The 26,171-nt window shown below is 33.3% G+C and overlaps 1 protein-coding gene and 1 non-coding gene across 5 annotated transcripts in view; both read right to left on the reverse strand.

The window, feature by feature from the left end:
- The window catches only part of LOC126908786 (CCR4-NOT transcription complex subunit 6-like), a 40,990-nt gene that overhangs the window by 12,206 nt on the left and 2,613 nt on the right, over positions 1 to 26,171 (reverse strand). Inside the window, exons 1-2 of one of the 4 annotated variants that reach the window (XM_050691079.1) lie at positions 19,634 to 19,810; positions 19,298 to 19,538 (exon numbers count right to left, since the gene is read on the reverse strand). The exons of 1 other annotated variant lie outside the window; for it this stretch is intronic. Coding sequence is in view for 2 of the 3 variants with exons in the window: in XM_050691077.1 (XP_050547034.1) it covers positions 3,160 to 3,211 (52 nt within the window). In the remaining variant the exon portion in view is untranslated. Of the gene's footprint in view, positions 1 to 3,159; positions 3,227 to 9,033; positions 9,053 to 19,297; positions 19,539 to 19,633; positions 19,811 to 26,171 lie in introns of those variants that run through there. 2 more of the 4 variants (XM_050691078.1, XM_050691077.1) reach the window with 2 other exon arrangements.
- On the reverse strand, positions 25,792 to 25,871 carry Trnal-uag (transfer RNA leucine (anticodon UAG)). The gene has a single exon. It is a non-coding gene; the product is annotated as a tRNA-Leu (tRNA).

The following is a 26,171-nucleotide window of genomic DNA, read 5'->3' on the forward strand; positions in this document are numbered from 1 at the left end:
AGCTACCTGCTTTCAAATAACGTCCTTCCAGAAACGCATATCGCCCGTTTCTCGATGTAATAGATTATTACTCTACACACGAGCATCGCGATTGAAAAATATAATAAATAAAAATACGTGACGATATATGTAAAAAACAATGGGATCTATCTCTTGTGTGTGTGCGTGTGTGGCAATTCGGACAGCTACTGGTGTTTAAACACGTTTTATAACTATTATTGCCCATGAGGTATTGTTGTTGGTTTTTCTTGTGCGGTTTTCAATTGTTCTAACCGGTGTGATCTTAACACACATAAAAGCGACAGACCGTTATATTTAATTTGTCAGGATGATCTGCTGGTGTGAATAACAGTTACTCCAGAATTCCTTTTATCTATTCTCCCTGTATTTGATTAAAAGTAGAGAAAAAAATCAACAATATTATACCACAAACAGGACTTGTCAAAACTCGACGAGATACGTGAGTTTTCATGGTAACTTAATGCGCAACGGATAGACTATATTGACAGGATTGCACAGCTCAAAGAAATCCGATAAGTATCAACTGTGAGATTATAGGCACATAAAAAATTATGATCCGTTCGTCGGTTTACAGCTAACCCAAATGAAAAAATCGAACCTGAAGACATCATTAATTTATGCTTGCTAACAACAAACAGTATGTTACAAAGCATTAAAAACAGCATTATAAAGCAGTTTTACAATAATATGGAATATTATTAATAATATAATTAATAATAATAAAATACATGTTTCCATATAACAATACGGAAATGAAAACAGTTTTTAATTAGATAATTGAAATTTCTTGGTTAATAAAAATTTGGCGTAGAAAAAATATTTTTATGATGTAAAATTTGTTCGATTCAAATTAATATTATTTTGTTTTTCAAAATACAAATAATTTTTTATTTAAGGTTTCATTTTTTCATGCCGCACTATATAATGCGTCAGCAATAATGAATCGTAAATTATAGTAATTGAACTTATTTTTGTTCTACAATGCATTTTGTTATTTGATCAATTGTAAGTGTTCATTACTTTCGACACTTTAATAAATAAAATTGAAACACAAAAAAATTTTCAAATACAATTGATTAATAGAAAATAAAGCTAAATACATCAAAATGATTACGATTTCATTAATTGTCTACAATAAGTATTTATTTAAGCTTATATTAAGTCATAAACTATAAATCTTTTAGCAGAATTTTTTTGCTATCTTACTTTTCAAGAGAAAAAGGGGACAAGTAAAAATATTTTGAGGGACGAGTGCTGAAGTTTTTCTATGAAGACAGTAAGTGGCTCTTCCTTAAATAAGTCATTGCGGTGTGTCTCACACGGTTGTTCAGATTAAAACTTTTAATTTATTAATTTTTTAAGCTTACAAGGCATACTAGATTTTTTCGTCTATACATTGAATGACTATTAAATTATTTTCAACAACAATAAAATGTTATACAACATTACACGACTGAAAGTAAACAATGAATTTTTATAGGTATTAAAACGTATATTAAGTCGGATGACATTTTTGAAATCGTCGTAGCTATTTGAATTATTTATGAACGTAAAGATTTACTATTTAAGTATCCTTTACGAGGGTGGCCGATTATTTTAACATACCAAATCAGTACTAACGGTATCGTTTTTGCGTGTGTGTTGGTGCACCCGAAACTAATAATTGCAAACTCTTGTAGGTGTGTACTGTTGTACATTTGTTCAATATTTAAAAAATAACAGAATATACAAATAAGGTCGTTAAGTATAAAAAAAAAAAATAAACATACCAAGCAAACTAAGTAAAAATTATATTTTTTTCAATTTCGATTATCTTTATAGTACAAAAACTTATATTTGAACTTTAGCTTAGAGAAAACAGTTTTATAAATTAGAAATAATCTAATTCGGTAAGTTTCTCTAAATGAGAAAATACATCTAATACTAATTTAAAAATAACTTAATTGTACAGGAACATACGAGTCTGTAAAATCAGATGAATAACACTGTTCAGAATACCGTGTGTGTTTTAGATGAAATAATATGATAGCGCGCTAAAAAAAGCGCATTTAACTGTAGTATGTCATTGTAAGGGCAATTTGATATAATAAAGATAAATAAATTGAAAATCAACGAGACGTATAAAGCCATAACGTGAACTATATTAATAAATGATTTTTACAGCACATTAAATGAGAGATTGACTTCAATTGCATTTAGCGATTAAATGCCAGCTAGACTAGGAATGAAACTCGAGTAATACATAAATAACGAGAAATTTAATGATATTAAAAGCTGATTAGGTTATCATAATAATTAAATTGAAGAGCAAGTCATAAGCGAACTGATATCTTTTCTAGATGAATACACATAACAATTTCAAAACTAATGCTGACGACAAGTCAGGATTCCTCGACTTGATTAAGCATTCATTTAAATTCGAAGCGTATGGGCTAATTAACTAAAAAATGTATTTTAAGAATTTTCACTAATGTTTATTGGTATTTTTAAATCGTGAAAGAACCTTCAATAAATTTAATGTCAATGTAAAATAGGTAATTTATATACAAATGTATTGATAACTCCCAATGTTAAGTACCCATAACTTGAAAGGTATGACATTAGATGGAAACGGTAGTACATATAAGATAAATAAAAACATAGGAGGCATTTATAGATATTGTCAAATTGGAACAGAATGGAACATATTGTAGTGAAAGTAGGCGAATTATAACGAGAAAGTCAAACGGAGTCATTACAGCAGTTTGCTCCACATTTAATGTTATCGAGTACCTCTCTTCTTCTTATTCCGTTTACCACGGTGAGTAATTTTCTTTTTTTTTCCCTTCCGTTCTCTCACCTGTTTCTCGGTGTTACAGTGTCAACACCGACTACTAAACCTGAGCAATAATTGCCCGAAAGACAATGATGCGCCTCCCCGTCGATTCGTGACCAAATCACAATCGATTTGCACGTCGTATTGTACGGCGGTCGAGGTGCCTTACCATTTTTGGCGGTTTCGCGCAATTTGCCATGTAACATCGAAAATAAAAACAGTCAAACCTGCAAATTATCCACAGGGAAACGATTATATTGTAATGACCGTAGAAAAACGGAACGATCGCATAATAATCACAATAACAATAAATAAAAGACTACCGGCTCTGACTGACGCACAAAACCCATTGAGAGAACTCGAATCAGACTGCATAAATAATTATGATTATTGGCAATGGAAAACCGTTTGTCAAACTGCTTCAACTACTCACTGTCCGCGTTATCATTAACTTTAATTTTGCTCTCAAAAGCGTAAGACGGTAGCGCTACGTTGAATACCATTCAGTCAGTTTAACTTTTAAAAACCTTATTTCCATAGAACAATTATTTCGAAATAATGGCTGGTAAATTTCTACGTGAAGCAATTGAACTGTAAAAGTCAAAATCGACTTGCTCGGAGAAAACGTCGGACTTGAAGATTCATCTTTATATTACATAAAGCATTACACACTTTGATTAGTGAAAAAACTGTTGCTTATAAAAAAAATTTCGCAATACCGATTACTTCATTAAAACGTATTGTTCGATTATAACAGTAGGCATTGGAAACTGCGCGTTGTTCGAAGAGTGGCAGTGATTAAACCATCACAGTGGCTGTTTGTACGTGACAGCTGGTGCCCAACATACAGCAAACATCCACACACGCCGACAGTAATGATAAAACACTATGCTAAAATTGCAAAGTAATATCTATTTGATGTTACACGCATGCAATTAAATAATATTATTAAAAACAATAGCCGTTCAATACGAAATCCAATAGACTGTCGCGACGACATTAACAACTAATGTTTGGGCTCCGACAAGAGAAAACAGTGCGTTCCCACGGAAAGTTTTGTTGCCCGTAAACTGGGCGACACTGTTACGGACTTCTTCGATCCGCACAGTTTTATCACAAGTTTCTAAATCGAGTCCAAATCGCAAATCACTAACGGGAAACAATCGCACAGAAAGACTTTTTTCCACGATAACACCTGTAATTATCCGAATCGTCCGGCATCGGTCTCCTCGCGTTTTCACAATGGCTAAGCCTTCACGCTGCGGTAACACGTCGGCGGCCTATGAATTATTCATTTTAACAATTACGTTACACACTGTCCGTAATTCGACGGCCGTGTACAACGCGACCGGTTTGCAGCGGACGACAAGGTCAAAGGTGTTGTCGCTTTGACACACGAAAAGAAATCGAAAATCGGCAGAGCATTTTAAACGCTCGATAAATGTAACGCGGATTTCTCTCTCGCGCGGCCCGCGTCTCACCGCAACACGTCCTACAGCTTTACGTAAGCCACGACGTCGCTGCCTCGTTTTTGTTTGGACACCATAGTCGTGACTAATTAATATTCTCCGGTGAAACAGACGGCGCGGACATGACCGGGTAGATTTTTAGTCGGCTCGAAAGCGCGTTCGGAGAGACGAATAACAATGGCTGTAATGTCGCGGCATAATAAGCCCATTCGGAGTGCGGACAGTTGTCGTAATTCGGTTACAATCGTTTGGAGAGTACTTAAAATGGCCAGTGCCCGTCCGAAATAACAAGTAGACTCGAATAGACCGTAATCGCGCCGCCAAACTGTACCGAAAAAGGTAAACGTAAACATACTCTGTAAATACAAAAAAACTGAATGTGAATAAGTCGAGAGGTGAACGACTTGTAAACTGTACACGAATGATTGAATATATACGAAATGAGCGAATATATACCGGGCGGCGTGCACTGAAAAAACATAATTCACAAAATAATTTACGATCAACTAACAAATACCCTCAAAAGATTCGATAAAGATTACGATTCTCAGGCGAAGAAACGCACAGGTCGTTCGAGTCATCGCTTTGACACCGCTTTTAAATAGCGTTAACGATTTTTTTTTTTCTTTCCCCACTAAATATTTTATTATAACCCTATAAATACATTAGTAGAAAACGTCGGAAGAGTAAGGTTCAATAAATTTCAATTTCTTCTCAAGTCATGGTCAACGAGTTCGTACAGTGTTGCATATATTATTCTGCCAGCAATACATTTTTTGTATTCTTCTGATAAATATGTGTGTATACTATTAAAATATTATGCTAAATATAATAATATATTATTACACGCGGCGTATTTATGTCGTTTGACCGTGTAATTGATTGGGCAAATATTCAACAATCTTCATAACAGTAATAAAAAAATTAAAAATCGCGCGACCTACGAAAAATGAACTGCGCCCATTTTTCGTGTTTGTTTATTTTTCTATTTGGTCAATGAAGAGGTGATAATAACGTTTAAAAACACGTCGGGCTTAAGTTCAGGGACGACGAGCGCAATTAACGCGTCTCAGTCAAAGCTAATTTGCACAGCTGTCGCCTGAAGTGGATAGCCAAAAGCGTAGGCTCGAGCGTAATGATACAACAGCGTCGCTCCTCGAGCGAGTTCGGTGAACTTGGTCACACCGTTTGAAGTTATTGTTGTCATTTCATTCGTACCATTTTGGTATATTCGAGAGACCGTTGGAGGCGTATTTTTGGCGTACTCCAGTGAAGTGGGTGCCGCACCGCGGTCGACGTGGGCGGAAGAATCGGCTTAAAATGCGGAAGAGCTCGGGTCAGGATCAGGGTCACTGAAAATATAACAATGCCGCAGCGTCAGGTATTAGAACCCCATGAAACACGGTTGTCCCATACGCAACGCAAAACCCATACAAGTGTAGCGGCGTTGTCGCTCCACCCGAACGCACATTATGGACGCCGAGTGCATACGGGCAAACGCGATGAAATCACCTATGCGCGCACAGCGTCTATTGGGGTCATCGGAGCGACAATTGTGAAAATAATAGCAAAACTGCTGAAAAGTGTTGTCGAACGAAAAACACGGCAGCCGTAATAGCTGAACACGCTCTCTCCGAGCGCATTAAAATTGACAGGAAAGAAAGACTTCTGTCGGGCGGCCCGAGGCTTATCGACGACACCCGCAGAAAAAGTTACCGTCCGTTGGCGCCCCGTTTACGTTTCGTATTGGATTTGCATACGCTATTTATATAGGTCGTCGCGTTAACGGCACGCGCGTGCACCCGGCGAAACGCATCGATTTCGTCATAGTACACACGTAGGACGCGCTGGGTTCTCCGGGTCGTGATGCGTTTCTCCCACATCACGTTTCTGCGCTGTCGGCCATAGTCGTAATTTACGGGTAACGCGAGAGAAAAAAAAGCCGTCGAGGAGAAAGACACGACGGAAGAGCGAGAGCGACAACAGGTAGATCGTGCGATCCCCTTCGACGTGACACGGCGATTGACCTCATACAACAACAACGTTGTGTACAAACAAATTCGCGTTCGCCGCTTACCAGATAGGAAAAAAAGAGGATTATTAAATACAAATCGCAGTGTCGTCGTATGCGCACAGGCCAACGGAACGCGTACACGTCTCGGTTGTGGTGATCGAGTGGTGCCGAACAGGAGAAAAGTGGAAAGTGATTGGGAAAAAAAAGGAGAAAACGAAAGTGCCGTCAGGTTTCTCGCTGTTTTTTAACGCGCCGCGTTTGCCGAACCCGATCAAAAAATCGACGCCGCGCACATTAATACGCTCCATGTTTATTTATTTGACATTTACTTGGGACGCAGACTCCTCTCACGAATGATAAAAAATATAATCGAAAAATACCAATAACCACACGCACATACATCGAAATCCATTGTCGACGTTTGAACGGAATATATTACCAATACTCACGTGACGACTATGTAGAAAAAAAACTTCCCTGACGTGTACAGATATACACAACGGGAAAGTTAAAAAATATATTATACGTTTTATTATAACGGCCAAAAAGAATACATTCCAAGGGTTACAATAAATCTCAAAAAAAAAAATACAAGGACGCCATAAGAATATATTACTTTTGACTCGATAAGAATACTACTAAGTCTATTTTATTGGTAACGGTCGTCGTACCAGGTTATGACCGAACCGATTAAATAAACACACTTCATATGGATAAAACTTTGCACAAGCCTGCAGTAAAACTCGTTTGGAAAATAATAAAATTAATCTTCACTAAAATAGAAAACTGTCGCTTTCCATTGAATCAGAAGCGATTTTCTAAGAAAACATTTGAATCCAACAATGTTTTAATCAGATTTCGACACAATAATAGACTGAACATCAATACAATTATGAATAGTGAAAACTCAACGGTTTAACACAGTAAAAAACTCAACTTTATTCACAAAAATGAAAAAAAAAAAACAATTTAAACACTCAGCGCTCCGTTTCTAAATATCTATTAAAAAATAAAGAATTAAACTACGGGGTTTCATATCATAATGCATACATTTCGCCATTCTTTATTAAAAAAATATACGTATCTCTATTCGTTTCGATGTTTGTTTACAAAATAAACCTCTTAATAATTCAAAACACAAACGGCCACATGAAAAAAAAAAAACAATATTTTCCTTAATCGTACTACGCCTCACGTAGTTGATTGTCAACAAAAAATACATCACATTTCAAAGACGACCGTGCAGATTTGTTGTCGGTACACTGAATGTAATGAAATAAAAATATAAATCAAAATCGTATCCGCACAACAAGAAAAATATTTGCAATAGCAGTATGGAAAAACTAAACTAGTGCACGAAAGCCATTCTGTAAATAGTCATTAGTAATATAATTTTTTGTCAACGAACAATAGTCGTTAAAAAACTATTACGACTGTATTTTGTAATTCACACCTTGTGTGCAAATTACGATACATATGTATAGAAAATGACTAAGCTTGCGCAAACACTTAAACTCGTCACTGTAATCAAAACATGTAGCTCCACATATAATTATTATAAAAAAAAAAAAAACACAAACAAATTCAATGGCGCAGCAAAAAATTAGACTGAAAATTATTATAGAAAATAATAATGCAAATACGAGACAAAGTTTAAGGTTATCGAATCGCATTAACATTTTTTTTTTATTGACATTTAAAACATGCCGTGTAACTACTGTATAATTAAATCTTTTGTTTGGGTACATATGCATTTCTATCACACTGTGATATAATAAAGAGCAAAATTTGTAATTAAATCAAATAATAAACAACGCGTCTCATCTTATTACAAAGTAAACATACTTGATGTACAGTCAAACAGAAGCATTTCGGTTTGCTTAAACCGTTAGATTAAGGCCGAAAAGAATATTGTCCCTGAAAAGATCTTAATGATCAATTTCGTATGCGTTAAACTACTTGGATTGTTATGCTATTAACACGTGTTTGAAAGACCTAAATAAATTACTGTGAGAACACTTTCGCTTCTTTAAAAATAACATACACCGAAGAAACAGCTCAATTTTATAAGATTCTGGGATATATATACATATTTTATAGTTACAAACGCGGTTATTTAAAGTATAACATAAACGTTAATAAAAAAAAATAATAATAATAAAAGTAACGTAACCGACAGGAAGATCGACAAAAAAAAAAAAAAGTCACGCGAAAAAACGTGTCGTGGCCATGACGTTATTAAAAAAATAATTTTTTAAATGTGGTTTTTCGGTGACGGCTTGTTCTGATAACGCTACAAGTTTAATAGAACGCGGCGACAAGACTCATCAATTTTAAAATTAGATAGTTACAATGTAAACGCTCATCATTAACAAACTAGTGTACATTTTCTGCAAATGATTGAGCAAATCCCTTAAAACAGTCAACATTTTAAGTTAACAACAATTGATTGTTCCGATTGATTGAAAGTCTCGGTAAGACTAATTATAAATTCTCACCGAAAACTGATGGGCTGTATAAAATAAATATGACTCTTAAAAAAGAACTTATAAGTATTTTGGACAGTAATCCGGTTAAGTATTTCATATTTGATTAGTATAATTCGCAACATTACAAAGTAAACAAAATATATTAACAACATAGCAATGGAAACTTTCAAACAAATTTTTACAAAAAAATTAAGTTATAAAACTGGCCAAGAAAGTGAAACTTACTGTTTAAGTACGGTTTTTCAAATCAAACAAATTATTATTATTATTTTTTACATTAGACGGCATAACTTTAATATTTATGAACTTTTCTCTCGAACAACCTGACATAACATATTTTTCATTTATTTGCGTAATAAATCTTACCATCATTTTTTTTGTACAACCAAAAATATCTCAAAAAACAAATATTTCTATATTCACAGAAATACAATACAAAAGACTTCGTTAAAAATCACAAGAGATTCGTTATCTGTTTAACTCATGTTCGCTGCTCGCATATTCATATGGTGTTTAGCCTCCAACTACTTTGTTAATATTTTTTTTCTTTTTGCTATTATTATTTTATTCTATAACGACATTCAAATCGACCGTCACACAGTTTTTGTACGTTAAATGATTTTTAATTTTCTATTAAAAACGATTTCAAGGCAATTTTGCATTGAAGACAATCCCTAAAAGGTTATAGTAGTAAATTAGATGCGGTTTTTGCTTCTAGTTTTTGGACATTAAATCAGTTAGTTACACGATAAATGTCAAACCGGCGCACACGGCGACCTTCAAACACAACGATCAAAACGTTTGTTTCACAGACTAATTAAAACTATAACTGTTTTACATGCGCGGATTGAAATACGAGGTTAGTAAGCGATTATAATTAAGCACGTGCTTTACGGCGATTTAAACGCCATTTACAGTTACAGTGAGAACGGTCAACGGAAGCATTGGATGCTAAGAAAACAGCGGACATCGTCAAGAGACATACCTGAGGAGTATAGGCATAAAAAAATGACACATTTATGTGTATGTCAAATTGAACCACCGACATGACCTAACAGACGGCAAATTGGCAATTCTCGGTAAACAACTCGTTCGACGGGTTCAAACGTGGCCTTTCGATGTTTGTGTATAACTAGGGGGGAAATTTCTGACTTTAACCTTGTGACCCGATAGAAAAATTGCGTCCATTAATAAAATATCCATAGAAAACTATATTACTGAGATACTTTTACAAACACTAAATGCAATATAACTGTTTTAACGCACATTTATTAAATGCTTAAGTTTTTGGAGCACATTTCTGTACAAGATTGTTTATGGGCGATATGCATTTTTTCGGTTTGAAAAACTAAATTAACCGTCCACAAGTAGTGTATTTTGGCACATATAAAATCATGATACTTCAATTGTAGCGAAAACAGGATAATAAATAAAAAAGAATCATTTAAGACTTATTCAGTTAATTTATTAACTGAAAAGAAATTGAACAAGTGGTGCGTATCACTGAGATTCACGAGATCGGTATGAAAAAAATAACAAAGAAATTAGTTTGAAACCATTGCGCCTCTAGATTTGCCTGTATTAATTATAATTCATAATTGGTCTATTTTTGTCAAAATTCAAATTAAACGATTAAAAGCTCTAAATAACTACTCTAATAGAACGCTGTTTTTTCAAGTAAATAGTACATGAAAAACATATACACTACTAATCTACATACTAAGCTGACAAATTATGAAATTTAACAACACTTAATTATTGTTAATCATTAGTCTTTAGTAAATAATGTAATCTAAGAGAAATTAATAATACTAACAGTTTTAACAGTTAGTTTTATGCTAAACTGTTTTTTATTATCTAAATCAAATCTTTTGTTTACAGTTATAACAATAAATAGAAAAAATTCTATTTAAAACAATTGTTGTACTTGGCGAATGAGAATTTGAAACAATGTCGATTATCACAAAAAAAACTTGTTAAAATTCACACACAACACTTATTCAGTCTATTGTCAAAGTCGGAGAAAATTTGAAAAAGATAAATGAGATTGGAATAAGATATAAATTTAATTAACGAGGTATATTATCTGTAATTTGCATTAGACACGTAAAATATTATTACAACAACTCATTAAAAATGGGACTTTCGTGATTTCTTACGGAATAGTATTTTGATTCCAACGGGGTCATCACTTTCGATATTATAAATTTGATAGAAAGCTGATCCTGAGCCTATTCAGAATTACATCAATGTAAATCATAGAAAACACAGTTTTTCAAAAAGTGTCAGGTGTTCACTACAACGTTTTTGTATTCTTCCAATTACACCCTCGTTGTTCGAGCACAATTTTTCATTTATTTTTCATAATTATAGAAGTGTCTTAGGTTATTCCAACAAAATCTTTCTCGACCTTTGAAATAGAAAGAAAGACTCGTGAATTGTAAATGTGTTTACAAATACGAATCGACGCCGTCACAAAAATAATGGTCTATAGTGATGAATGGCTATTAACATGTTCCTAATTGTTGTATTTAAACGTCGGTTTTTTATATTACTAAACAACGTAACAAGAAAACACGAAGAAATCGAAAAAAGAAAGAATGAAAGGAAAGAATAAATACAAACTAGTAGATTTAGAGAGGTAGCAGTTAATATCATTATTTTCTAGAATCGGTCACTTAAAGAGACCGATTAATCAAAAAGAGGGGGCGAGACTCAATGGCGACGACGGTATGAAGGTCAGTAGGACAACGGCGTCATGTGTATGGATCCGAAGCCGGTGAAACGTACAGGCCACTCGATTACTACTCTTACTACGACTAAGTGATCTACTCGTGAATAACATCAAGTCGCCAACACCGGCGAGCGCACTGACACAGTAGCCATCAGCTGTACTTACACGGACTTGGACGATCAATGTTCAGACTGATAGTTCTTTAATATCGTTATTTTTTTTAATAACCATCAGTCAAAAAAACTACGATGCAAAACCAACTAGCAGCCTAGACTCGTTTCAATCGACAACTGTTGATTATTTTTACCCGATCTCGTTACTTTTGTTACACTCCCCGTACATAATTTGGACCATCGATAACTGAAAATGTTATTTTTAATCGCTATGTCACTATGACACGGCACTATCCTTGGAATACAATGAAACATAGTTTAAATTGAAAATCAAACAATTACACAAACAAATAAAAATTCATAACTTATGTTGATACGAGGTTGTGAGAAAGCAACGCTTCATACACAAAGAGTGTGAGTGTATACATGAATGAGTTTTTTTACCGATGTCTACAAATATAAAACTCTTGAGTGTATTGCGGGGGTACACACGGATGTGAAAGCCGTCTACTTTCTAAAATTGTAACAGCGGCTGCGTCGAACAGGCAAGTACGGATCATTTTTTAAATGACGATCCGTAAGCAACACAAAAGAAGACCGTCCGTCATGATCGTCTTCCTTAGCCCACGTACTCCGACCGGGTAAACGAAAGAAACGTTCTTTGACTTGGGGATAAATGAAACTTTAGAAACTTGCGCGATTTTGAAATATTCAATGAATTAAGAACAAATAATATCATTAATAAAACGAAAAATATAAATTTTATCTGTTGTAGAATTACCGTAAAAGTTCTAAAACTCTTTGTGTTTGTATATATCTCTAGGACTTGGCATAAAACTACAATTGAATTCTCTATCGATAACTTGAAACACTAACAAAAGCAAATATTTTTAAATATTTATCAGTTACAAAGAAAACAATCACCAATTCAAACACGCATGAGTCACAGAATAAAAACAATGGTGTTATGAATATAATCAGATACGAAGTACTGCACGTGATTACTATTTAGTCATCGAAATTAATGGTAACTGTTACTATGTCATACAAGACGTCACACTTGATAATTTTTAATATCAGTAGAGAATGCCGTGTCAAAGTTCTGCAGTATCTGTAGACCACACGTGCATTTTTCGATTAGTAAAAAGCCATAAGCGAGTTTCTTCCGCGGTAGTCTGTAGGTCATTGGTTAAAAAAATAAATAAATGTTTTTTACTGGTACAACGGTAATATATATTAAGATGGCTCACGGCCGGGTTACGCGGAAGGTGCAGACAAACGCTCTCATCTGTAACAACGGAGGATCCCCTCACGCATACAACATGAATTGTTTGACTAGCGTGGCGATAAAATGGATTGAGTAGAGATATTGACAGAGACGGCAATGGTGGTTTTCACGGTCCGCAAACGAATTGGGCCGGCACCTTACAGACTACTTGGCCCAATTCGTTTGTTTGTGGTACGGTACAGCAGCAGATGACTTTGAACAATACCATTTATGTCTCCGCAAAGATTTTCGACAAAACGTCGCAACATACTACACCGTACACGTTTTTCCTGCTTCGGCCAGCTAATCGTGACACAAACATTAAACAAAACACAGCCCCACTTGACCATTATTGCAAACAACATCTGTCGTTTACAAATGTACTGCACCGTCTTAATCATGTGTAGGTCGAAAAAAACTCCTCCTATCTCATACAGCCTACAACGACATTGTAAAATCTAGTCAGCTTTGGACCCGGTCGTTAGTACAAAATGCTCAAAAGTCGACTCGGTAAAGAATATGAGTCAATTTAATACAACGATTCGAATGTACTGCAGACGAGTCACTCTCGTCAGGATCATTCATACGAATAGTCGCTTTCCGGACTGATTCTAAACAGTCGACATACGGGTTGAATTTAATGACATATCGCAAACCTACGTGAGAAATAATAAAAATCACTCAGTAACCTTTGAGAATAATTCTGTAAATTATTTTTTTTTGTGCTAAAGAACGCCCACAAAATGAAATACTATTACGATACAATAAGTAAAATTAGACAGACACACGTTGAAAAGTGTAAGATAAGTAGTTTGATCATCGAATGTACATCTACTGGGAAATAAATCACTGCGAGAAAATATATTTATTTATTTTACAACATAGTTACAAGGTGACCGCATTTCTATCTCACCTTAGCACGACACCTGTAACGTCAGGAAAGTACTAAAGAAATACTGTTCGTGACTGTCATGTGACAGTCACACAATGGTCATCACTTACTATATATCATCTTCAAGCGATCATCATTACATAAAACGAGAATATAAATGCGTTATGAATTTTGATCGTATCTATAGACTCAGGTGTATGTTTCATTGGTTTGATGCCATAACGAACAAGGACAAGTTTCACCCGGACAACTTACTTTTACACTCTGAACAATACCAATTACTTTTAATTAATACAAACGATGAAATCTGTGTATTTTTATGATGTAGTGAGAGTCTTGTAAGTAAATATTTGCTTTGCTCGTATGCTGTTTGATGGTTATAAGTGGCGTAAAAAATTAATTGCAATTTTGAAGCAAAAAAAAATTTTACGACTTGAATGATTTGTTAAATTAGGTAATACTTGAGTTCATATAAAAAATAAATGAAGAACATTCTGATACACCCTAAAAGCTAACTAGGCAAAAACCTAAGTCATCCATATGTGAATGCTGTTAGTATTTTTCAAATTAAATTAGATTTCTGCACGATTGGTATGTCAAAAGTTAAAGTGAAGTTTAAATTGGACTTTTAAAATATCTCATGAATACGATAACGTAGTTTAGAAATCCCTCAAAAACTCCAATTATGCCAAAAACATCAAATAGAATTATATAGCTTTCTTATTAACAAACAAAACAGTTCGACAATTTTGACCGTCATGATCCGTCAACACAGGATGTGCTGTGACATCGGGACACAATATTACACTGTCGGTTGTCAAACAAAGATTTTCAATCATATTTTGTACAATGTGTTCCAGCGATGGGCTTGACAAACAATTACGTACACTGGAATCGACAATAGGAGAGCATAGAATTGGACGTCGGCCAATGAAATGTTAACATTACCCAAACAAAGTATGACCAAAACAAAACAACTTTTCACATCAGATCGATACNACCCAAACAAAGTATGATCAAAACAAAACAACTTTTCACATCAGATCGATACGGTATGGCTTTTAATGGAATGATTGATTATGAACTCTTACGGTTACACACGAGTTTACCGTGAACTATCATCGCATGACTACAAAAGCACATGACCTATGTGCACAAGGATCCTCACAATTAACATGGTACTTTCATTAAATGACTAGAAATTGTCCAAGTTTCTAAAGGGCGATCCGTGCAGAAGGAATTAATTTTTACGATTGTCTTATCTCAATAACGGAGACCTTGAAAGAGAAGACGGTCTAACCTATTGATACCATAATTTTCTATATACGCCCAACCTAAGATCCAAGCGTATCCATCCTAAAGCGATATTTCGTAGTTTCGAGGTCGTAGTCGCCAAAAATATTATCTTATTAATATTATATTAAATATTGTTAGACTATCAACAAACCGATACGGTTGTTTTTCTCCGACAACCGTCCCGCTGCCTTCTTGCTGTTTTAGCAGTTACATTTTGTAACTTGGAATAGCTGTCATTACATTTGTCCTGACTGCCGGAAAATCTAATGATAATAATATCAACGACGACGCGTAATCACATTGAACACACGCATTTATGTCATCTGGTCGTCGCTGACAAACAGCGCACCTGTACTGACATTGTTATCGTTGTGTACTCGTATCATCACCACACAGTTTTGTTGTAATACACAATAAAACACATACTCATACACCATTATGCTTCCACACCACAGTATTATACAAAGTTCTAATTTAAACAATAGGAGGTATCGCCTGCGTTTGTTTGTTGCGGGCAACCGCCAACGGCGATTGGCCTTGAAAACGGGCACAGAGGTCGGCGGATTAAAGACAAAATCTGACTGACGTCGTCAAAACAACGACCAAGTACAAAGAATAACACTGATCGTATTTACAGGCCGTTTCAGCGCCGTCCAGCACAGATATTTTGTGTGTGCGTATATGCAAGGCACTGGTTAGAGATTCGAGGCACGCACCATAGCGCTTGGATAACACATACGATGAAATGCTCTTTTTTTGTTAGACTTTATTTGACATTAATGCTGCGACCAACAAACACTCGATCGACCTTCATGCTGATTAACTTTTATTTGGTTCGTTTTGTTTTCATTTTCAACAGACCGCCACAAATAACAATAATTCCTCGTCCACTGCGGTTTCCCGTACGAGAGTTGTAACAAAACAACGTCTACGGCGATGATGATTAGGAATATGAAAAATAATAGACATCACAATGGGACAGCATAAAAGCGTTCTTCTATAATCCAGTCAAGGCCTTTATCTTAAAACCAAATTTAAAACTCGGAGCACGAGAGGCTGTGCAAATCGAGGTCCAGAAACGAATCATGGGACAAAGAAGGCCAAAGTGGTCGTGATTGACGAAAAAGGAAGTAAGATTAGTCGAGTCACAAATATGTACTGTGGTAAAGTCCAAGTACACTAAGGAGATGTTAGCCAAACGTTAATTGTGTTGGTACAAGCCTGATAATTTTTTCATTCTTAAGTAATAGACTTGAAATTGCACGCAATTTTTTAATTCATAGGAGATAATTGAACTCTGCAAAACCGTTTTAATGGCTTTAAACCGTTTCCCAAGTTATCGTTTGAAATTCGTGTAGTAGTAATTAGCATATTCTTTTTAAATTGACTTCTAACAGCGTTATGACGATAAGACGTCATGAAATCCTCCAGTATACCATTTTTGACATTATAATTGCATATAAAATTTAATGCACGCGGTGATATGTGATTATGTTTAAAAATTGACGGCGTTGAAAAGCTTATGGCACGTAAAACGAAAAATAAAAGTTGTTAATTCGAGAACTTTTAGAAACGAACTACTGATAGAACATTTTTCGATATTCATTTTCAGATATTGGCCCCAATTGTACATATTGTCTTGTATACGAGTAGTTCTTAATCACACTTTATTTTTACAAAGTTGACATTTTTCAGAAATTCTTATTTTAACAAAAAAAAAAACCTCAGACAATTTTTTTAAATAATCAAAACATATTGGAACCAATAAGAATGAACTTTTATGTAACAACGCATCGAAATCAACTTATACCTACTATCACTATTGATTTAAGTGACAAGTGTGAAATAAAAAAATTATTATTTGAACCAGTTTTCGAATAAGAGTCGGGTCATAATTGAACTGTGTAGGCGGTACAGTCTAATGTCTAATGAATATACAAAATAGACGGTATACCTCATGAATCACCCGCCCAACTGAATAATCATTGTTTTTTTTGTCTAACTACCCTTTTTTAATTCAAACCGGTCCGAGGTTATCATACTCTTCGTATGGTTTCACGCTTTGACCGAAAACCGGTCGTAGACCTCAAAAAACAACTCAACCCTCTCCCCTAATAACACAAAACACCACATCCGTACAGTAATAGGTATAACAAGTCTTTTTGTTGTGTGTTTTTACGAACAAAAAAGAAATTTACCATAACGATAGCGAGAAAAAAGGTATACAGGGATAATTTCTTTCACCAATAAATTGTTCAAAGATATATTATACTAGATGCCGGTAGACCACCTGTTATCAATGCCACCGATGTCAGCCAGACATCGATGCATTCGTAAACGCATCGCATGAGAAATTACAGCACATTATGGGAATAAAATAGGGTTTAAACATCACACTGCAGAATATCCGCTACACGAAGCGCGTAAAAAAAACCATTAGATTTTTAACGATTTGATTATGATTTTTTTTTCAGTTCTGCGAGTTACAACTCAATTTTGGCCATCGCGTTTTCGACATCACAGTGCAACAAACGAACATATAACTCAAAAGAATCAAATCAAATTGGCAGTTCATATTTAATGAATAGAACCATGCGTAACCATATTACTGAAACTATACCATATAGAGTGTGCAACAACTAACATACTTATACGCAGTGTATAGTGTACACACACCCGTCAATTATAACTTCAGAGACAATCGCAGCAATTTTGTTGACATATGCATGTTGCACAAACGTACCGATTACATTTGAATTCCAAATGCACGACAACAATTTGATATTATATCACTGTCAAAGATTGCAATCATATTTTTTAATTATCATTCACCAATTGGTTATGCTTGGGCGCTCAAATAATGTTCATAAATCAAATGCATACATGCAGTATACTTTTCGTTCGATCGATGACCATCCAGTCATACAAACGACCAATCACACAAATAAAATTGTGTTGATATACAGACACAACACAATTGTACAAAAACAACGATAATTGCTTGTTTTGCATCTAGTAGTCGATTTCGAAATAACAACAGTCAACAAACCAATACTTTATACGATTTAGCTTTAAGTCATTGAAAATATAGTCCGGCAATATAACTAACGCGGCTAATGATTTTTAAAATTAATAAGACACAGTAACACAAGAAGAGGTATCATTTTTGAGTTGAATAATGATTTAGTGGGTAATATATTCTAAAAATGTCAGGCGTATCTCTACACGGACTAAAGCAATTTGCGGACACCTTCCATTAAGTGAATATACATGGAAGACATCCAAAAAGATAATGTATGATATTGAGTTTACTCGTAACAAGTAGAACCAATTTCAATTTGCGTTTTTACTGACGTAAGAAACACAAAATACAGAACATTACAACAGTAGGTGTTAGGAAGGCCTCCTGCGTTTGTCGATGTTTCCCCACAAAAACGATATTAGTTTGCAAAAATCAATAATAGAAACAAGACGGTAACCCACTCAAATGTAGTAAATAAATAAATTAAATAATGACTGCAATATTAATTATTACATACAGATAATATTCCTATAACACCTCCTTTTCTATTGTTTCAATAACGTTAAATGTTTTGATGATAAATTATAAAGTATTACATACAATAGACGTTTTATTCTAATCACACGGAACGATTTATGTTCACTAATACCAACAACTATTTTTTGAACATCAGAAATTTTAAGACAGAATGAAAAGTACATTAATTTATATTATATTAGTTCGTGACACTGTAAACGATATATGCATTGATATGTTCTTCGATATCAAATTATTGGTGTGAATAACTATAGTGACTTTTCACATAAAATATTTATGATAACAAAAAAAATTTATATATGAAATTTTATTAATAAAAAAATATAACTATAAAAGAGAATTGAAACAGTAAATTCGAAAGTAATCTTTTATATTTTCTTTTACTCTCTTGAAATCGTTAAAATAATTGTTTCTGTTTCGGCGCTCTACTTGTGTACGTACACATTTCGAAAGTTATTATAGTGAGTGTAAATGAATCAAGTTTAATGCAAAGCAAAATATTGAAACGTTACAAAGTTTAAATTGACATTACATTATATACAAACTACCAATTCAAAATGGTTGTGTTTTACTACGTGATGGCTATGGAAAGGACTTGCTTTCTTTAAATTACATTTTTAAATAGTACCTGCATTTGAATGAATGGAACAAACTTAATTGACCGCAAGAGAATTCAACGCTTTCCTGTTTTTCATTCGAATTTAAACAACAATTATTTGAAATACTGATAGCTCTTAAATATTATTTGTGAGCAGACAATTGAATTTACAACCAATTATACGGTTTCGATTTGTTATTTCTCGATTAATTGACGTTTGTGGTAAATTGTCTTGCAGGATATTATTATTTCTGAACAATTGATGGCAACCCTAAAAGACACGACGTTCGTACAAGATAACTTGTTGTTGTGTTTACTGACACAAAAAAACAATAAATGTTTCAAACAAATAATTCAAGTTTTTACCTTATATAATTTGTTATCGTCTCCTGGCGCGACGTCCTTGGGCCTATATTTGTATAAAATATGTGATTGCTTTAATTTCATTGATATAATTTGGGTATGTTACTCTAATACATTGTAGAAATACAATATTGTCGCAACGATCTATTATTCCCCTCATAACACTCCGAATAAAACATGTAAAAAATGAAGAAAAATATATTTTTTTTTAGACCTTGAGAATTATTGTTTGTACCAGTTGGATATGATGTATAATAAACAAAATAATAAAATAAAAACCAAATCAAAGACATACACACACAAAACCCAATTTTAATTATTATTTTTTTATTTCAAATATTTCTTTTATTATCAATATTCTCTTGTATACAAGTTTACTGGCTCTAAGAGCTAAGTGTAGCTCAGGTGACTGTAAACATCATATTTTTAACACAAATGATAAGATGTTTGCGCACTATTTTTTTAACAATAGACTGGTTTTGAAATAAATTTAATAACAATTTTTTTTTTATTTAAAGAATGTTTCCTTTATTTGTACATTCTTATTATTGTTTCAAATTATTATCATTATTATTTCACTTGTAAATAATAACTTAAAGTGTTTGAACACACACGTCGGCTATTGTAAAATACACAGTATTAACATTACAATTTAATCGCAGTTAAAATAAAAATAAATAAAATCACAATGAAATGCTTAATAAATACAATAATTATAACGACAAAAATAATAAAATATGCACGTTACGCTTTATGATAAATGAGTGAATAATAATTATTATATAATAATAAATAATGATTTTTTCAATAAAATAATAATAAAATTGATTAAAGTAAGATAGATGAACACCTTAAACCCGTCGGAAAAACAGTACAAATAAAATGATTATACACCCAAATAAATTAATTATAAAAATCCAAAAAATTATTTAAAAATTACATTTCATTCATTGTGAACGTTAGCAAGTAATGTTTTAAAACAAAAAGAGGAGTATTCGCTTGTGTTCCAATCAGTAATACAACTGTAAAGGCGTCTTGGCGAATTTAACATGATATTAGAAGGAATGAGGATTCACTGAACGTACTTTTTAAATGGCCAAACCTCCTTAAAAGGAATTTTTAATTTATTCGAGTTGATCGATTTCAAATATATTAAATTCTCCAATGGTCGTACTAATGATTATCGCATGTTAAGGCCGTCTCTACGTTATTAGCAGTGGCTATGCATACAAACAGAACAGTTCATTGTAAAATAAATTTTTTTTTTATACAAAAAACCGACAAATTATTAATAAATAATCATGAACAGAAGTTTAATTTAGTTAACTAACGCAAATACAACTCCGTAGTAAAAAAAAATCGAACCGTAGTATATTTTTAGGAACGATTTGACGGCGGGAATTAACAATATAACATTAATGAAAAATAATATTAATAATAATAATAATAATAATCATAATAATAACTTAATATTAGAGTAATTTTTGAGACCACTTCAAACGAGTTACAACAATTGTCGAGAAAATAATTATCTTGCGATATTTTAGTGAATAAAATGATTACAATAATATCCGAGAACAGTTAAGACAAACGAATACCATTTACCTAAATTCGACATATTTTGAAACAGTTACAAATTAATTTGTAAGTAAATAATTACAAAAGTGAAACATTTTAAGAAGTAAATAATTTCGATGAAATTTCGCTTCTAAGCAGACTACTTTTTTCAAAAAGAACTCATCAAAATCAATAACATATATATTTTTTATTGGTTGCCGATTGGCATGGTGAAAAATTTGATTTCAATATCTCTGTGACCATTGTGTGAGGTGACGATTTCTGACGACACTTCCAAGCTGTGAGTCCTCACTCGACTGCTATCCTGTTTGTTGACCGTGTCCGTCTTGGGGAACGACTCGCTCCAACTTCTTCGGGTCGGCTCGGGTCGAGTCAGCGAGGGCGAGAAACACCGGCGTCCCACGTCCCACACATTGCCTACAGGGTCGCAGCACGCGCACTGACACGTGGACACATCTTCGAGACTGACGGCCTTAATATCGGCAGTCAGCCTAATCGTATCGAACGGCATTTGTACCGATTCTTCAACTCCATCCAAAAGCGGTGGCTGCTGCTCGCGTTTCTCTCCTTCTCCTCGTCTTTCGTCCTGTTCATCGTAATCGACGGCAACCACCGAAGTATTATCGGCCACTGCAGGCACTACGACAATGGTCTGTTGCGGCTGAGGCTTTCGTTCTTTTTTCCTGCGTTTCCTGGGCTTGATGATTCTGGGCAAACTGTTTTCCGACGCAGTACCCGAACTCTCGTCGCTGCCGTCATTTTTCTTAAGCTGTTCCGGAGTTTTTTTCACGTACTTTTTCGTTCCGCCATTTCTATACTTACCGGCAGAGACGGCGGCACTCACTTGTATCAGTGGGGCGCCGTGTTTGTAGGCCGCAAAGTTAGCCTTCTCTGCCAAAGGACCGCCGTTTTGGTGCCAATACGGTGTCCGATTGTACCAGTCTTGCATTCGATAATGGTGGTAAGGCGGCGGCTGTTGCTGCTGGGGCGGGGGTGGCAAGGGCCGATATCCGATGACGGCGTCGTACCGGCACCGCTGCGGTTCGACGACAACCGCATGTCCGAAGTAAGACGACGGTGGTTTGATGAGACAATTGCCCGCGTAACGTTCGACGGGTAGCAGAGGTGGTTGGGCTACGGTAGGGCCCCTGTTCATTTCGCGCACTCACTGTCGCAGCACATGTGTGTGGTGTGCACTACTGACGCACCGCGACCACACTTTTCACTACGACAACGACACAACTGCAATGACACAAACTACTCGGACCTCGCGTATTCAAACACCGACTGACGACAGTAGTGAACCGCCACAGCCGTGCGCCGCACAGACGGACGAGAAACACCTGTTTGCCCCTCTACCGGCGGCGCGAGACAAGACTGGCTCTAGTTGGTGCGGCGGCACAAATCGAGAAAACGTTACTTTTCTAATTATTATTTTTTACTTCCATCACATTTGAGAAAGTTACTACGGACAGTATTATTCTATCGACATTATTACTATGATTTTGAAGGTTTCGTGTGCCATCTTTAGCACATAATTATTATAGCAAATATAAAACTGCCGTAAAAACATTTTACTTAATATAAAGAGCACATATTCACCAAGTATCTAAAAACAAAATTTCAAAGAAAAAACATTTGTTCAATGACTTTAAGTTTCGACTTAAATGAATTTGTTAAATGAAGTTTAATTAAACACGAACATTGTAACACGTGCACAGAGATGTTACTTATAACATTTAATAAATTAAAATTACAAACTCCATTTGAATAAGTCTTAACTTTTTTCACTAGTTTTTCATAAAAACTTAAGTGTGGACTAACAGGACTACATTATTTTTTGTCTGAAAGATGTCTAAGATAGTCGAATTGATATGATCAAGTAATGTAATCTAAATTTTAGTCATTAACTTGAATTATGTCAATATCTGAGTAACGCACCAATTTTTTTCCTAAGATTTTTTTATATAATTTTTATATCTTGTTAGAAAGTATATCACAGAAATCAATTTTTGGTTTTTTGAAATCCGATTGAAAATGTTACATGTAANGTGCCGTAAAAACATTTTACTTAATATAAAGAGCACATATTCACCGAGTTTTCTAAAAACAAAATTTCAAAGAAAAAACATTTGATTCAATGACTTTAAGTTTCGACTTTAATGAATTTGTCAAGTTTAATTAAACACGAACATCGTAACAAGTGCACAGAGATGTTACTTATAATATTTAATAAATTAAAATTACAAACTCCATATGAATAAGTCTTAACTTTTTTCACTAGTTTTTCATAAAAACATAAGTGTGGTCTAACAGGATTACCTTATTTTTTGTCTGAAAGATGTCTAAGATAGTCGAATTGATACGATCAAGTAAAGTAATCTAAATTTTAGTCACTAACTTGAATTATGTCAATATCTGAGTAACGCACCAATTTTTTTCCTAAGATTTTTTTATATAATTTTTATATCTTGTTAGAAAGTATATCACAGAAATCAATTTTTGGTTTTTTGAAATCCGATTGAAAATTTTACATGTAAATCATAACACCATTTAATTAACTTAATTAAAAATTATAAACTGATGTAAATTAAGAATTCTATATAATTATCATAAGAATAGCTTATAGCTATTCAAATAACTTTCTGGGAGGTTATATAGCATCTAATCTCAATCAGCTTGAAACTTTCTAGTATACAACTACATCTCAGATTGATTAAATTAATTAAATGTGTGAGTATCATTATGTTACAAGTATCTTAATTTTAATTTATACATTTATGAGTAATACAGAATCTAGCTAAAAAAATAAAATTTAATATTATACTCGATGTATAATTATACATTGAAATAATGAAATGTATATAATGAAAGTGTATAAAAAGTAAACCAGTGAAGAACTACTACAGTTAATAGACCATATTAGTTGAGAACCTTTGTTTTTGACAAAAATTTTATGTTTTGAAAATCAATTTGATGGCATTAAACATACATAGTAACGATTAACATAACAGCATACATANTTTACATGTAAATCATAACACCATTTAATTAACTTAATTAAAAATTATAAACTGATGTAAATTAAGAATTCTATATAATTATCATAAGAATAGCTTATAGCTATTCAAATAACTTTCTGGGAGGTTATATAGCATCTAATCTCAATCAGCTTGAAACTTTCTAGTATACAACTACATCTCAGATTGATTAAATTAATTAAATGTGTGAGTATCATTATGTTACAAGTATCTTAATTTTAATTTATACATTTATGAGTAATACAGAATCTAGCTAAAAAAATAAAATTTAATATTATACTCGATGTATAATTATACATTGAAATAAAGAAATGTATATAATGAAAGTGTATAAAAAGTAAACCAGTGAAGAACTACTACAGTTAATAGACCATATTAGTTGAGAACCTTTGTTTTTGACAAAAATTTTATGTTTTGAAAATCAATTTGATGGCATTAAACATACATAGTAACGATTAACATAACAGCATACATACATTGATTGTTATTATCCCCCACGCAAATTTTTCTTTAAAAGTATTCAGTATATTTATTTATATGTTAAAAATAAATTTCTATTATTTTATTCATTATACGCTAAATTTTATATTTTAACTCTAATTTAAGATCTCAGACTAAATATAAGTGTATATGTTTTGTAACACTTTACAAACCTAAAATATAATCAATTACAGTAAAATTTATCAGATTTTTTTTTTTTTTTTGACAATATATATTGCTCTAGTAATTAGCGATTCTAAAAAAAAAAACGTACAAATATATATTGCAGTGTTACGAAAATATTCAATTATTAACAAAACTGAATGATATACAATATTTTCCTCAAATAGATCAATGCCGATTGTTAATGACACGTCAATTGTTGCCAAAAGATATTGGGTGAAATTCCCGTAAAAAACGTTATTTCATCAGATAAGTCACGGATTGACCCAACTTTGTAGCGGATCATTAAACACATACACGGTTTAAGATAAATAAGCCCATTGTAAGATATTGGTGGAAATAATGACATGAAACAATCATACATAAAATCAAAGGTTTTCGCTACAGGCCCTACTTTTAAATCCGGTCAATCTTCAGAACACATTATTGGAGGTAAAATAATGTATTAAATAATAAGAAATGTTGCTCTTCAGTGAGAAACACGCAAAATAAAATAAATATTATTATAATATTTATACTTAATAGAAATATTATTTGCTTATTAGGAAAATGTTGTATTCATTTTTCTTTAATTTATAAAAATTACTATGACTAATAATGAATAATGGAATATGATTTCAAATGTACTAAGACACAAAAATGAGTCTTTTACTTAAAAACGGTAAGCTTATTGGTAAAAAATATTGAGGACGATAATGAATAAGCAAAATGTTAGTTATAATCTAAAAAGTAACAAAAATTAAATTAACTCAATAACTAACCAAGAGAAGAAAAATATTTTCTATATATTTTCAAAATCAGTATTAAAACAAAAGTATTCATTATTCAGCACAGCAAAAGGAATTAAAAAAAAGAAGAAAAAAGCACTAAAAATGTAGATGGCAGCGGTGGGATTCGAACCCACGCCCTTTCGGACTGGTGCCTAAAACCAGCGCCTTAGACCACTCGGCCACGCTACCTTCATATTCGACGGCACCGAAACAACAATATTTAACAATAATCAATCTACAATAATTTATGTAACATTATGAAAATATAATAAGTATATTTATAATTATATTATAACAAAAATACTTTTAAACATATAATCAATTTAATGAAGTACATAACCAAACATTACTATTCAATTTTATTTGTGCTTAATTATTTAAAAAATAAGAATAATTATTTAATGTTACAGTTATACTACTAAATTTACAAACAATTATTTGAAAATAATAATATTTTTGCTTTCTGACTGTCAAAATATTAAAACAACA

The sequence above is a fragment of the Daktulosphaira vitifoliae genome, unplaced genomic scaffold (assembly GCF_025091365.1).
Source record: "Daktulosphaira vitifoliae isolate Bord-2020 unplaced genomic scaffold, ASM2509136v1 Scaffold_9, whole genome shotgun sequence".
Classification (NCBI taxonomy): Eukaryota; Metazoa; Arthropoda; class Insecta; order Hemiptera; family Phylloxeridae; genus Daktulosphaira; species Daktulosphaira vitifoliae.